This window comes from Hemibagrus wyckioides, linkage group LG25 (genome assembly GCF_019097595.1).
Source record: "Hemibagrus wyckioides isolate EC202008001 linkage group LG25, SWU_Hwy_1.0, whole genome shotgun sequence".
Taxonomy (NCBI): domain Eukaryota; kingdom Metazoa; phylum Chordata; class Actinopteri; order Siluriformes; family Bagridae; genus Hemibagrus; species Hemibagrus wyckioides.
The window spans coordinates 7,204,067-7,219,369 of NC_080734.1; the positions used below are offsets into that span (position 1 = coordinate 7,204,067).

General features: G+C 38.5%; 1 protein-coding gene across 1 annotated transcript in view; it reads left to right on the top strand.

Annotated features, from left to right (window-relative positions):
* Nucleotides 1–15,303, top strand: part of pex7 (peroxisomal biogenesis factor 7) — a 41,045-nt gene that overhangs the window by 16,644 nt on the left and 9,098 nt on the right. Inside the window, exons 6-9 of the mRNA XM_058379420.1 lie at nucleotides 608–714; nucleotides 1,506–1,619; nucleotides 6,579–6,634; nucleotides 14,615–14,714. Of these exons, the coding sequence (XP_058235403.1) occupies nucleotides 608–714; nucleotides 1,506–1,619; nucleotides 6,579–6,634; nucleotides 14,615–14,714 (377 nt within the window). The remainder of the gene's footprint in view (nucleotides 1–607; nucleotides 715–1,505; nucleotides 1,620–6,578; nucleotides 6,635–14,614; nucleotides 14,715–15,303) is intronic.

The window sequence follows — 15,303 nt, forward strand, 5'->3', positions numbered from 1 at the left end:
GCAGTTTTAACATTGAACAAACACTCTGAGGAAACATTTATGGAAGGAGTCTCCAGTGTCAGTTCTTTATGTTTTCCTCAGTAGGAGGAAGTGGACATTATTCATGTTTCATGCTTCTGAGTTTACCTCATCAGGTGCATTTTACTTTGATTTGTGTCTTGACTCCACCCCCGACTGGTGATCGATCCTGCCGGCTCATTAGTGGTCACTTGTTAATGAACTATTAATTCATCTGTTAATAATGTCATGTGTTTTAGTCTCATTGTAGTATGTGTGCGTTTCTGAGCTGTGCTTTCTTGTGCTTCAGCATTCCTTTGTTTCCTTGTTTCTCAAATCATTTCCTGAGTTTTTAACCAACACCCATGACCATAGATCATTCCTGTCTGATGTTTTTTGACCCCTATATACGTGCTTCACAGCTTGGTAAAATAGTAAAATGTGTCAGCTTTATATCCAAATCTATAGACAAGTTCCCACATGTTGCAGGGGGTCATGTGGGTGATTTTCTCCAAATGATTACTGATATGTCACATTAAATAATTTGCTTTTATTCCATGCATGACTAAAACCTTATACAATAATAATAGTCTCTGGTTTGTGTTTCCAGGAGATGGCACGCTGAGAGTTTGGGACGTAAAAGCAGGCTCCTGTCGACTGGCTATTCCGGCACACAAAGCCGAGATCCTTAGCTGCGATTGGTGCAAATATGACCAGGTGACCTACACATCAGGTTTCCCTTATTAACCACGAAGCTGAGATAATAACAAAAGGCAAATAAAAACATAGGAGATGAAAATAAAACACACACAGAGAATAAAAATGTTGTATGTTTTGTTGTGTGTAAAATTTGCATCTCTGACTTCCTGGGATGCCTGATGAAACACTTTCTGACAAGTAAGACTTTAAATTTAATTTATATAAACACCGACCAGGCATAAGATTATGACCACCTGCCTAATGTTGCGTTGGCCCCCTTTAGTCCTGACCCATCATGCACTGTGTATTCTGACACCTTTCTGTCAGAACCAGCATTAACTTCTTCAGCAATTTGAGCAACAGTAGCTCGTCTGTTGGATCGGATCACACGGGCCAGCCTTCACTCCCCATGTGCATCAGTGAGCCTTGACCGCCCATGACCCTGTCACCAGTTCACCACTGTTCCTTCCTTGGACCACTTTTGATAGATACTGACCACTGCATACTGGGAACACTCCACATGAGCTGCAGTTTTGGAGATGTTCTGATCCAGTGGTCTAGCCATCACAATTTGGCTCTTCGTCAAACTCGCACAAATCCTTACGCTTGCCAATTTATCCTGCTTCTAACGCATCAACTTTGAGGACAAAATGTTCACTTGCTGCCAAATATATCCCACCCACTAACAGGTGCCATGATGAGGAGATCATCAGTGTTATTCACCTCTCAGTGCTCATAATGTTATGCCTGATCAGTGTATTTAACATTTTAAAGTGACCTGTCAACATTCAGATGCTCTGTCTTTACAGAACGTGTTGGCAACGGGAGCCGTTGACTGCAGCGTGTGTGTATGGGATCTACGCAATGTCCGGCAGCCTGTAGCTCAAATGCTGGGCCATTCCTATGCCGTCCGGAGAATAAAGGTAACATCCAATTATTTATTTATTTATTGCTGTTCAATTTTTGTTTTTGATCTGCAAGGGTTATTTTTGCTTAATTGACTTCAATAGGGAGAAAGATAGTATAAAGTGTCTGTCGTTAATAAGTAAAATATTGTACTCATTGACAAATTGCTGTGGTGTAAGAGGAATATGCTGTTACGGGTCAACTGCTAAATGACTAATGCATATTTAAATTTATTTATAAAACACTTTAGAAACCACGGAGTGTAACAAAGTGAACAACAATTACCAACAATACGATATGTCAGAAAATTAAAAAGACATAAAACACCGCACATCTAATGATCATTATAGAGTAACAAAGCTTTCTGTATTGTTCGAAGAAATAAAAAGTCCATAGTTTCGTCAGTAAATTTCCTGGATCATTCAGCATATCTGGAAATTTTCATTTTCTTATCGGAGTGCTTACATTGTAGTAATGTGACCCTTAATCACGCTAACACACAGCCATTACGGCATCACCTTGTGTTTGAGGAGTGGAGTCAATTAAAGCCTGAGGCTTGGTGAAGTTGGCAAGCACAGGTTATACTCGTGATATAAACCTGTGTGTGTGTGAGAGAGAGAGAGAGAGAGAGAGAGAGAATGCTCCTTTTTTTAATGAATGCTGTGGATTTCCTCTAAATCCTCTTACTAAAGTCCAGTGGTGGTGGACAAACTGCCCACAATTAACTAGATCACTCAATGCTCAGTGTAACAGCCTGTATCTGTTTATACACTGCAAAAAATGTTGGTTAAGCAAGTTAAAATATCTTGGATAAGGCAGATGTATTTAGTATTTTTTATTATAACCGTGTGATAAATTTATATTTATTCATTTTTCCTCATTTCAGTCTGACTATTTATGTATATAGATATTGATATGATATTAGATTGAGTCATGAATAGAAACCTGTGACTTGCCATAAATAAAACCTCACCGTCTCTCCAAAGCTCTTTTGTAAAACTGATTAATCAGTTGATCTAGAACTCACATATAGCCGCTTTAAACCCAGTGCCATCATCCTCTACAGTTATGCACATAGGGATTCGAACAGATTTTAATTAAAGGTAGAATACGATAATATTGAGCTGACTGGAAAATGTCCTAACGGTCAGTGAAAAGAGAAAGGCTGGGCGTGAGACACAAGCGTAATCAATAGGTTCCTCCAGTTGTCAGGGCTTTTCTGTTTGAAGTTGTCAGCGTGTTATTTTAGCCCGCTAACCACTATAGATTACTGCATTAAAAGCCTCTCATCAGCGTTCCCCAGACAGCCTGGATGAAGTGAAATATACAGTATATTAAACCGGTAGCTGATCTGTGTTTTTAGACAGCAATAAAACCTGACGATGCATCAGAATATAACAAATCTATCTGAATTTTGCAGATAGGGGAAATAAAACTCTTTCAGTTATATTTGGAGCACTGATGGTGGTGCTTCAAATATAATTGAAAAAAGTCTGTTTTCAACTAGATATACTTGATATACGATTACTCTCTCATTTACATTCATGATATACACTGATCAGCCATAACATTATGACCACCTGCCTAATATTGTGTTGGTCCCCCTTTTGCTGCAAAAACAGCCCTGACCCATCGAGGCATGAACTCCACTAGATCCCTGAAGGTGTGCTGTTGTATCTGGCACCAAGATGTTAGCAGCAGATCCTTTAAATCCTGTAAGTTGTGAGGTGGGGCCTCCATGGATCGGACTTGTTTGTCCAGCACATCCCACAGATGCTCAATTGGATTGAGATCTGGGGAGTTTGGAGGCCAAGTCAACACCTCAAACTGGTTGTTGCACTCATCAAAACAATTTCTGAACCATTTTTGCTTTGTGGCATGGCACATTATACTGCTGAAAGAGGCCACAGCCTTCAGGGAATACTGTTTCCATGAAAGGGTGTACATGGTCTGCAACAATGCTTAGGTAGGTGGACAGCAGGACCCAAGGTTTCCCAGCAGAACATTGCCCAAAGCATGACACTGCCTCTGCCAGCTTGCCTTCTTCCTATAGTACATCCTGGTGCCATGTGTTACCCTTGTAAGCGACATACATGCACCCGGCCATTCACGTGATGTAAAAGAAAACATGATTCATCAGACCAGGCCACCTTTTTCTATTGCTCTGTGGTCCGGTTCTAATGCTCACATGCTCATTGCTGGCACTTTTGGTGGTGCACAGGAGTGCCATCACAATTTGTCCCTTGTCAAACTCGCTCAAATCCTTACGCTTGCCCATTTTTCCTGCTTCTAACACATCAACTTTGAGGACAAAGTGTTGACTTGCTGCCTAATATATCCCACCCACTAACAGGTGCCATGATGAGGAGATCATCAGTATTATTCACTTCACCTGTCAGTGTTCATGATGTTATGCCTGATCAGTGTATATTAATATAATTTATGCAACTGAGCATTTACACATATGAGGAGGGGTTCCCTTCTGAGCCTGGTTCCTGTCAAGGTTTCTTCCTCATATCATCTCAGGGAGTTTTTCCTCGCTACCTTTGCCTCAGGCTCGCTCATTAGGGATAAATGTGAGGAATGAATAATAACTTCATCATTTTTTCTATCTTTCTATACTTCTGTAAACGTCTGAGACAATGTCTATTGTTAAAAGCGCTATATCCAATTAAACCGAATTGAATAAATACACTATATTGCCAAAAGTATTCGCTCACCCATCCAAATAATCAGAATCAGGTGTTCCAATCACTTCCATGGCCACAGGTGTATAAAATCAAGTACCTAGGCATGCAGACTGTTTTTACAAACATTTGTGAAAGAATGGGTCGCTCTCAGGAGCTCAGTGAATTCCAGTGTGGAACTGTGATAGGATGCCACCTGTGCAACAAATCCAGTCGTGAAATTTCCTCGCTCCTAAATATTCCACAGTCAACTGTCAGCTGTATTATAAGAACATGGAAGTGTTTGGGAACGACAGCAACTCAGCCACCAAGTGGTAGGCCACGTAAACTGATGGAGCGGGGTCAGCGGATGCTGAGGCGCATAGTGCGAAGAGGTCGCCAACTTTCTGCAGTCAATCGCTACAGACCTCCAAACTTCATGTGGCCTTCAGATTAGCTCAAGAACAGTGCGCAGAGAGCTTCATGGAATGGGTTTCCATGGCCGAGCAGCTGCATCCAAGCCATACATCACCAAGTGCAATGCAAAGCGTCGGATGCAGTGGTGTAAAGCACGCCGCCACTGGACTCTAGAGCAGTGGAGACGCGTTCTCTGGAGTGACGAATCGCGCTTCTCCATCTGGCAATCTGATGGACGAGTCTGGGTTTGGCGGTTGCCAGGAGAACGGTACTTGTCTGACTGCATTGTGCCAAGTGTAAAGTTTGGTGGAGGGGGGATTATGGTGTGGGGTTGTTTTTCAGGAGCTGGGCTTGGCCCCTTAGTTCCAGTGAAAGGAACTCTGAATGCTTCAGCATACCAAGACATTTTGGACAATTCCATGCTCCCAACTTTGTGGACACAGTTTGGAGCTGGCCCCTTCCTCTTCCAACATGACTGTGCACCAGTGCACAAAGCAAGGTCCATAAAGACATGGATGACAGAGTCTGGTGTGGATGAACTTGACTGGCCTGCACAGAGTCCTGACCTCAACCCGATAGAACACCTTTGGGATGAATTAGAGCGGAGACTGAGAGCCAGGCCTTCTCGTCCAACATCAGTGCCTGACCTCACAAATGCGCTTCTGGAAGAATGGTCAAAAATTCCCATAAACACACTCCTAAACCTTGTGGACAGCCTTCCCAGAAGAGTTGAAGCTGTTATAGCTGCAAAGGGTGGACCGAAGTCATATTGAACCCTATGGATTAGGAATGGGATGTCACTTAAGTTCATATGCGAGTCAAGGCAGGTGAGCGAATACTTTTGGCAATATAGTGTATATTAAAAAAATGCATCAGTCCAATGGGCTCGTTACAGCATCCAAACAGGTTCATTAAAGTAGACAGTGCTACCAAAAATAACATTGAAACTGATGATTCATCATCAGTCAAGGAGAAGGAGTGAAAGTAATTTGAAAAAGCACGTTGAGGTAAGGTTTGCTAAATGAGTAACATCAACCGAACATATTTAATTACATTAGCTTGTTTCCCTTTGTTAATGCCAGGTTAGATTAGCATCAACTAGCCTTCCTGATACAGCTGACATAAACTGGTTAGTCAGCAAACGCAATGAATGATGCATTCAAGCCAAACAGCGTAGGTGCTCTCAAGTATTAGTATCATCTTCTGACAGATAATTTTCAGGAGAAAACATGTTTTTAATTTAGACATTTTTCAGATGACTTTGGAATTTATGTACATGTATGTATGTATGTACATGTACATTTATGTACATGTATGTAACTTACACTTTTTGTACTGTATGGCACTTCTGGGGGAAAAAAATATCAATGTTTAATGAATTTTGAGTGAGGATGAATTCTGTAGATCTAAAAAGGATCTAAATATCCTCCGGGAAATAAATGAATTATGGAATATTATATAGAAATACAGAGAGAGAACATTATCAGGTGTTAAAGATAACAGTCGTCTCATGGAGTTGTTTTCTTGCCACTGTTTCTGCCTTCATTAAGGATTTAAATTTGTAAATCGCCTTCTGTATATCTACTTTGTGACAATGTCTGTTGTTAAAAAACGTGGTCATCTATGGAGTGATGTTCTCTCCTGTGATAAATATCACCCATATATCTGCTCAGCGGTGGTGGAGAGGTTTTTTTCCACCGATGGATAGAATTAGCAGTAGATGGCAGTTGGTACATTGTGAAAAGCAACAGATTGATTATAGTCAGTAATTGATGTCACAGCCTGTCGGTACATATGGAGGGCCAGATGATTGATCACCAGTTTGCTATGTGAATAAAGCAGTGTGTTGTTTCATACAGCTGTGTTATCCATTTCCTCTTCTGACTTTTACAGTTCTCACCGTTTTACAAGACCGTGCTGGCGTCCTGCTCCTACGACTTCACAGTCAGGTAAAGCAGAAAGCAAACAGCCTGCAAGATTTACAACAGAATTCATTTCATGCTCTTTCTAAACAAGTCAGGTTCTCATGATATATTTGAAAAAATATATTTTTAAAAGGTCTCTCCTATTTGGTGGACTCTTTGGCTTCCATCAATGGTTATCATTTATACTACAGAATATTATCATTCAATATTAATATATATAATTATTAGAATATAAATAGAATATATTGTTTGCTTTTCTTTTTTTTTTTTAAATACAATAAAAAATAGGAAGATAAAAATACAGCAAATAATATCAATGACAGAAAATATGATTTATAGAAGAATAAAAAAAATCAATAATTTAATAATACAAAAGTCATGTAAAAGTAACATGGCTGTAAAATTAAGGCAAATAATAAAAGCTGCTTAAATACTAATTGATTCATTTGAACATCCTGAGAAAGAGCTTTATGCACAGAGTCTGTTTCAGGAATGCAGAGATGGTAATTATATTTACATATCAAAATTAAATATCATCCATTAAACACATAATTATATAGGAAGAACTCACAAATATTCCCAGATAATTTCTTTACATTGATTTTTATACTTAACCCCTAATACAAAGCTGTCACCTGCCCTAATGCTGCTGAACTGTGACATTTTCCTCTTCAGACACATCAGTATTTGTGATGCTGAGCACTGATATATTACAGCGTGTGGGCTGTGGTTAAATCAGGAGGTCAGACGCTGCAAGGATGGACGAGTTTAGGCTGTTTCAATCTAATAGAGCTGTACAACAAGCTGATTTAATTTCAGGCAAGACCGGTTTATTTGCTATACAGAGAGCCATCAGCTGTGTTCATAATGTATGTAGAGATCACATTCACACCTAAAGGTCTGTATTACTGCTTTCATAGCTACGACTTCACGCTCATGTTCTGATTACAGATCGTTATTGCGGTCTGGCCTCCGATTATCCTCTAACAGCCACAGTTGCGTGAATTGAAAAATGAGTCTTTTATTGCAAGACTTTATTACTTTAGTATAAAGGATATTTCTGCGTTCCTGTATCTTATGGTGTTGAAGAATTTTGTGTAAAAGTAATCATGTAGCAGCATGAAGGTTTTAAAACCACAGGACTGCAATGTGGAAAGCAGTTTAAAGGAGAAAGTCACAGCTATTCATCCATGTGTAGGTTTGTAGAATGTCAGTCAGCCACCAATACCTTAAGAAAAGCTTCAGAGATTTTAGAATATTTAAAAAAGCATTTCAGTTGTCTAAAAGAGCAAGGATGAAGCAGTTCTTCCAGAGATGTCCGACATTTAATTCTGTCTTCCACAGAAATTGGTTTATTGTGTTAAAATTGTAATACTCTTGACCTGCAGGGTGGTAGCGGTCATGGGCAGAGCTTAAAGCGGCATGGGAAAAGGAGAAATAGGCTTCTGGGTTTGCGCATATTATGCTGAGGAGCTTGGCACACAGACACGTGCCCACATTGTTTACCAATTATTAATCCGTGTCTTTGCATATTTTCAAGGATAAAACAGTGATAAAATGTGTGTGATATTTTTTTAGAAAACTAATTTTCAGGCTCAATAGACAGAACGTGTTTACTTTTACTATTAAAATGCTAAATATTGCCCTATGATGTATGGAACTAATCTTCCAAGTACTTTTGTAGATCCTGAAGAGCTTCATTTGCATATCATTATTATTATTATTATTTTTAGCCAGAATGCTCTGAAGTTGTGCAGTGTGCTGTTCATCTCAAAGCCTTCAGTAATGTCATATGACAGGGGAATTTTAATACAGTGCGAATACAGACTTCGCTGGAAATGCTTAGCTGCCCCCTGATTGTGATGTATTCTGTTGCTTTGTGTTGGATGGCACATTGGCCTGTTTGGGTAGAAACCAAATTTTAGGTTAATACCTTAATTCTGGGGTCAGGTATCGGCCCTGATCTCATGAAAAATACTAATATCCAGTATTGAACAGATGGTTCAAAATGACTGCACTCTCAAAAGGTCAAAAGGCGATTATGAGACGATAGATCAGAAATTCAGCTTTCATTTCCTGATATTTACATCTAGATTTGTTAAACAACTTTTAAACGTAACACGCCACATTTCAAGTGATCAAACATACTGGAACACAGTATTCCTTGTTGCCCAGATGTACCCTGTCAGATTGACCATTTCAACAGTTTATAGCTCCGAATTCCTATTCTTTGTGAATAGTTGTGAAGAATGTATTTGTTTGTTCGAAAGGATAAACCAGCATGAAGACCAGAGAGCTGCCTATAGGAGAAAAACAAGCCATTTTGAAGCTGAGGAAAGAGGGTGAATCTATCAAAGCTGTTGTACAAGCACTGGGGATAGACCATACAGCAATGCTGAAAAGAAGAAAGCCACTGGTGTACTAGCAACCAGAAATCAACAGCAGTTGATGACAGAAAGATTGTGAGAGCTGTGAAGGAAAGAAAAACAGTCAGTGACATCACCAGAATTGGGTGGTCTGCCACCAAAGATGTTCTGACACATGTTGAAATAAATGCTGATAGATAGATAGATAGATAGATAGATAGATAGATAGATAGATAGATAGATAGATAGATAGATAGATAGATAGATAGATAGATAGATAGATAGATAGATAGGACAGACATTACTGGTCCCAAGAAATCCCAGGGAAATTCCTAAACCTCTTGTCTCCAGTATATACACTAAAAGATTGTTGGAGCAGGTTGTATTTAGTTTTTATCCTACATTTAATATATAAAAATTCTAAGCTTAAAATACAACTAGTGTTTGAATAAAAACAGATGTGCGTCCATTGTAAGCACTTTTGCTTGAGGCTATTGCAGCTGTTCTTTGTAGGTTGTACAGCTGACATATGTGTGCAGGAATAAATTTAGAGCCTGAAATAACAGTTTCATAGAACAGCTTTTAAATACTGTGTTGATGGTAGATTCAATGTTCAGAATAGCCCCGGTTTCCCTTAAGTTTTTACATCGAGTACTTTAAGTTAAGTAGTACATCATTATGATATAGTAAATGAATTGAATGTTTTTTACTAAGTCTGTCACAGTGTGTAACCTCTTCGATGAATACGTTGTCATAGATCAAGTTTTTTCTGTCATCACGTCTTTGCTTACATACCAAATGCTTGGCCCGAGACCTGTTTCAACCTTTCATTGCCATCCGCAACCATTTTCCATGCTTTTCTCACACCAAGCTATCTTAACTCCAATCGCATCCCCTGCTAGATAATAACCAGTTGGATACAAGTCCATGCAAGCTACCAGAACTGATCTTCCTGCATTCAATAACGTGATGTCCTCTCTCCTAAAATTCATCTCATTTACCTGTACATCATTTGGCTGACACTTTAAGTGATTTACAGTGTAGACAGGATGCAACAGAGAAGCTGAAGCCGAAGAGTCTTGCTCAGAGACCCACAATGGCAGTTGTCTTCTATAAGATATCCCCAAAGTTCCTTCAGTGTTTTTTCTATGCTTTCATTATATTTATTTGAGTTCCAGACAAGCTTGGCTTTTGTATCATTTTGTATTTGTAAAGTTTTCAGAATTACAACTTTAAAGACACACAATGATGTCCATGATAAATAGCTAAATACAAATGATCTAGTTGTGCTTGAATTATTCATGGTTCCCTCCTGAGGTTGTTACAGGAAGATGACAGACCTAGAGGGAATATAGTAGTCAGTAATTCACTCTGAAATGTTTGTTTAGTTCAAGCACTTACAGCCGATGGATAAATTGAAAAAAGCTTTAGCTAAATGTCTGCAGAATCAGTCACTAATTCTTAATTTAGATCAATAGTATGCCTTTGTCAGGGTGTTTAACATAAAGCTCAAAGACAAACAGATGGCAATTTGCTTAATGTACTGTCATTACAAGAAGCATTTTTAATGGAGAATCCTTATTGACAATGTCATTCAGTCTAAACTTGGGCTTAACCAGTACCTGGAAACCCGAGATATGACTCTTTGAACTTGCACCAGCTTTGTACTGCAGGTCATTTATTGCAGTGACAGACCTTTTAAAGGAACATCGCTTGGCTGTAGAGTGGTAAACGTTGCCTGGGGCATTCAGGAGGAGGTCAGTGTGTTTGTCTCTCAGTGGCCAGACTGGCTAGCCAGTTAGGTTTCTATCATTATTGTTTCTTTCTATTTGTTCAGTCAGCCACACACACGCAGACACAGACAGACATACGCACAAATCCAAAGACAAAAAGAAAAACATTTCCTTCTTTTATGAGCTCTCAGATACCTGTTTTACTCAGAAACTCTTAGTAATGTACCCTTGAAAAAAAATTAATAGGAAAATTTTGTTCCACACTAATTATAAGCGGCTAATAATTCTTTTTATTACTGATAATAATATCTAAAAATATATTTTAATTTTCGAAACATAAATGGACCCTAATAGTTTCATGAATCAGAGCTTTACAGTGTATTTCTTAAACTCGATTATACCTCAGTGCTGAGTTCTGAAATCTGATTAGTCAGTAGGTGTTGATGAATTTTCAGCAACAGAAGCTTTGACAGTTCTTCCTGCTGCATATCAGACAACGGGTATTTGTTAACGTGATTAATGTAAGGATTTGTATAGAGGACACTCCTCAATAATCTAATAGATCCAATAATATTAATTGTGTTACTTGAAAAACATATATAGTTAATGATATGGTGAGGTTTTCTGTAAAAAGAGGTTTATTTAACATTTCTCTCTGGTGTCAGCGTTTTCTAACAGTAAGTTTTCCACCATGGGAGAGTTTTTCGATAACATGACAAACATTTTTAACGTCAAGAGACAGAAAAAGCAAAGCTGAAGAAGAAACAACAGTTTATACATGATATAATGTATATGATAGCAGCAGGAAGTAAATTTTACAGAGTTATATGTAACTATGAACCATTAAATAGCAGACACAGTCATTAATAAATAAGAAATTTTAATTTATGAGACGGAAAACACATTGCGATACGCTGTTATTGAAAAATAATCCACCTTGAGGTGGTTGTCAGGTCACAGCACAAAAACCGGTTGTTGATTACAAATCTATATCAATATCCAGATATCTGTAAAGCTTCTTCATGACACTGTCCTTTGGTAAATTTGGTGAATTTCCAATAACAGCACACGCAGAATATCCAACACAAATGTATTCAATTCAGTTCAATTTTATTTGTATAGCACTTTTAACAATGAACATTGTCGCAAAGCAGCTTTACAGAACATAAGCAACAAGAAACATTCAAAAAGTCCTAGATGTTAGACAAAATCATCCCTAGTGAGCAAGCCTGAGGTGACTGTGGCAAGGAAAAAAGATGGTATGAGGAAGAAACCCTGAGAGGAACCAGACTCGAATGGGAACCCTCCATCATTTGGGTGACACCGGAGAGTGTGATATGACCAATGTCCTTTCTGCATTTATGTATAGTCAGTTGTGTGATGCAAATACAGCATATGTAGAATTTTATGTGTATATTAATTAGGAGGTTGTTGTCATCCTCAAAGTCCACATAGGATGTATGAACAAGATCCGTTTATAGATATCAAAACTTACAATCAAAATGTGTTTGAATACATTGAGCTCTCAGAGCACAGAAATGTCAATTGAGACACTTAAAAAAAAAAAAAACATTATCAGGAGGCTCAACCTCCCATGAAAAGATTGCTCACAACCCTTGTCAAATCCTAGGAATGACACAGAAGTGACTTTCTCTGAGTGATTAGCACCCTGTAGCGTGCTTTATTTTGTTGTTGTTGTTGTTGTTGTTGGGTTTTTCATCTTCGAAATAGCATCACATCCATGAAGGTGTTTTTCGTGTAGAATATATAATCAGACGTTAATGGCGCTTTATCAGCGGGATTTTTATCAATATATCAGTCAGGCCCTAGTGCTCAGAATCTCAGACAGACTTGTATACAATACATCATAAGCGGGTCCTACTTGACATTCTACCTCTTAGCTGTTCGCTAGCTACATTATGGAAAAATCGAGAAGTGTATCTTGATAGCAAGTATTGTTAATATTGAGGGTGTCAGAAATCACTGATCTATTGGGATTTTCATGCACATTATTCTCTATAGCTAACCTAGCTAACTCACAGTGGATAAAATGTAAACTTTAAGAACAACTTTTTCTTACAAAAAATTAAATTATCAGATAATTTTCCTGAATTATCATTTATTTTCTTACAAAGTAACAAGAGTCATTTTCGTCATCTTTCTCATCTAAGTGTGGTCTAGAAGTTCTGTCCTAAAGAAATCATGTCAGTGAAACTTTTGAATAAAAATTGACCAAATGGACAAAGAGCTGAAATGATTGGTAGCCATATTAAAAAATTTAAGCACATTCTTCTTCAGTACATAGTTTCTATTCAGTTTATGCAAGCGTCAGGCATGTAAGGTGAATTGTGCATATGTATAATGTTTATTTAAAGACTAGATATATCTTTGGTATAAGTTGGATGATGTGTAAATTTTTAACAATTTATCATGTTTTATTAAGCAGGTTGTAGCTGATTCTCTAATACAGGAAGTGTGTTAGAACCAACTTACGATTGAAAAGAATTAAGCTTGCACCAGGTCGTACTCTCCGAGGCAATGATTTTGCATATGTAGTAAACTCTTTTGTTTGTCGTCTGTAACATGAAGCGAGCGTGTTTGACCGACCCGTCTTCATTTGTTAAGGATGACGTGCACATGAGCGTGAGAGGCACCTGCTGTCACACACACCGCACTGTTTGCCTACCCGAAGTCTGCTCGGGACGCTTACAAAAGCACGAGGTCTCCATATTTACCATAGATAACGCTTCCTATTCCTGTCACAATAAACTGCCCACACGAGCTGCCGTGCAGAGGCTTAGTCATAGAAACTGACCTGTTTACTTAGGTTTGCTTTCAGAGGGTAAATTTTGCATTACTGAAGAGTTAATTAGGAACGGAAATTGCTTCTTCAGTCTTGTCGCCACATGGATATTAGGAAAGTGTTCTGATTTTTCCAAGCTGATGACATTTGTGTGTGTGTGGTCTGAAAGGATTGGTTAGCTAAGATGGCAGGATTTGATCTGTCATGGAAAATGTGAAAAAATGAAGAAGAAAAAACAGATACAGTCTGCTTGGACTTGCTGTACTGATAAGCTACTGATATTACATTTAAATGGAACAAAAACCTGACTCTCTGTCATACACATCACATGTCAGGTAGATAGTGTATGGAATAAAACTTAAGGCTCAAGATTTCACATTTTATATTTTAGTAAAACCTAAATTAGAAAAGATTTCAGTCGGTAAGAGGTTTGTTAGTTTGGATGTCGTAAACCGAAGTAAAATCAGGACAAAATGTATATGATGATTGTTTTTAAACTAAAATCAGTCAACAGAAAATTGCAGTATAAAATAATCCGTGGACACGTCTGAAGATCATATGTTAATGATAAAGATTAACGTGCATTACGAGAGGATTTTTCCTTTAATGTTTGTAGATGGTCTTCCAGGAGCAACAGCTTTCATGAAACCGGTTTCCTAAAAATAAAAGGGAAAAAAATATAAATCAGTTCATGATTGGTTTATTCTGTCACACAAAATCATTTTAAGGTTTTTTTTTCGCTCTTTTCTTATCTGATCAATAATGATTTGTAAGCTTATCTTACACTGCGCCACCACCTTTTCTTCTTCCTTTAATTCATCCATTATCCATAATTCACACCGACAGCTTTTTCTAAAGGACCATCCTGCTGCAGTCTTATATCGCTCATAAGTAATATGTTTGCTCCGACTCCACAAGCGACATTAGTATTAATGCTCGGCTAACGTTTTGCCGTGACCAGGGAGGTGATTTAATCGTATTTGCTGAATGGATGAGACCAGGCGCGTTGAGCCAGGGCTGCGTCAGGGCTTTGAGCCATTCGGCCCGTCACAGTGAAAGAAAAACGACCACTCAATTAGCGTGATTGCTTCTCCATCTGCAGGGTCTGGGATTTCTCCAGGAGTCCGCCGCTGCTCGACACCATGGAGCACCACTCGGAGTTCGTGTGTGGCCTGGACTTCGACCTGCACATCCCTAACCAGGTAAAACAAAATAAACATTTTAGGAAAATAAAGCACTGTAGGAAATAAAGCAGAACAGAACAGATTTTCATATTTCAGTTGAGTGCAAAAGTTTAACACTAAATCTAAATTAGGAGAAGATGTAGACACTGTTTAATAGCAAGAGTCTTTCCTTCATTAAGTTGTACAATAGTGTATCTTAAGATAATATTCCACTCCCTTCATCAGTGTGAGATAACGCTTCTGTAGTTATTTGATTCTTAGCCTCCATGCATTATCCTTTGCTGAAGTTTTCAAGTTTACTTTCTAGAAGAAGTCTTTATTTGTCACATATTCATTACAGCACAGTGAAATTCTTCCTTTGCAATTTTTACAACACAGTGAAGTTTTGGAGGTCAGAGCGCAGGGTCAGCCGTGATACAGTGCCCCGGAGCAGAGAGGGTTAAGGGCCTTGATCAGGGGCACAACAGTGGCAGGTTGGCAGTGCTGGGGTTTGAACCCTGATCAATAACCCAGAGCCTTAACCGCTTGAGGTACCACTGCTCTCAGAGCTGTTACTATAGAACAGCATTAACATGGCAGGTTTATGTGTCTATCACTTTTTACAATA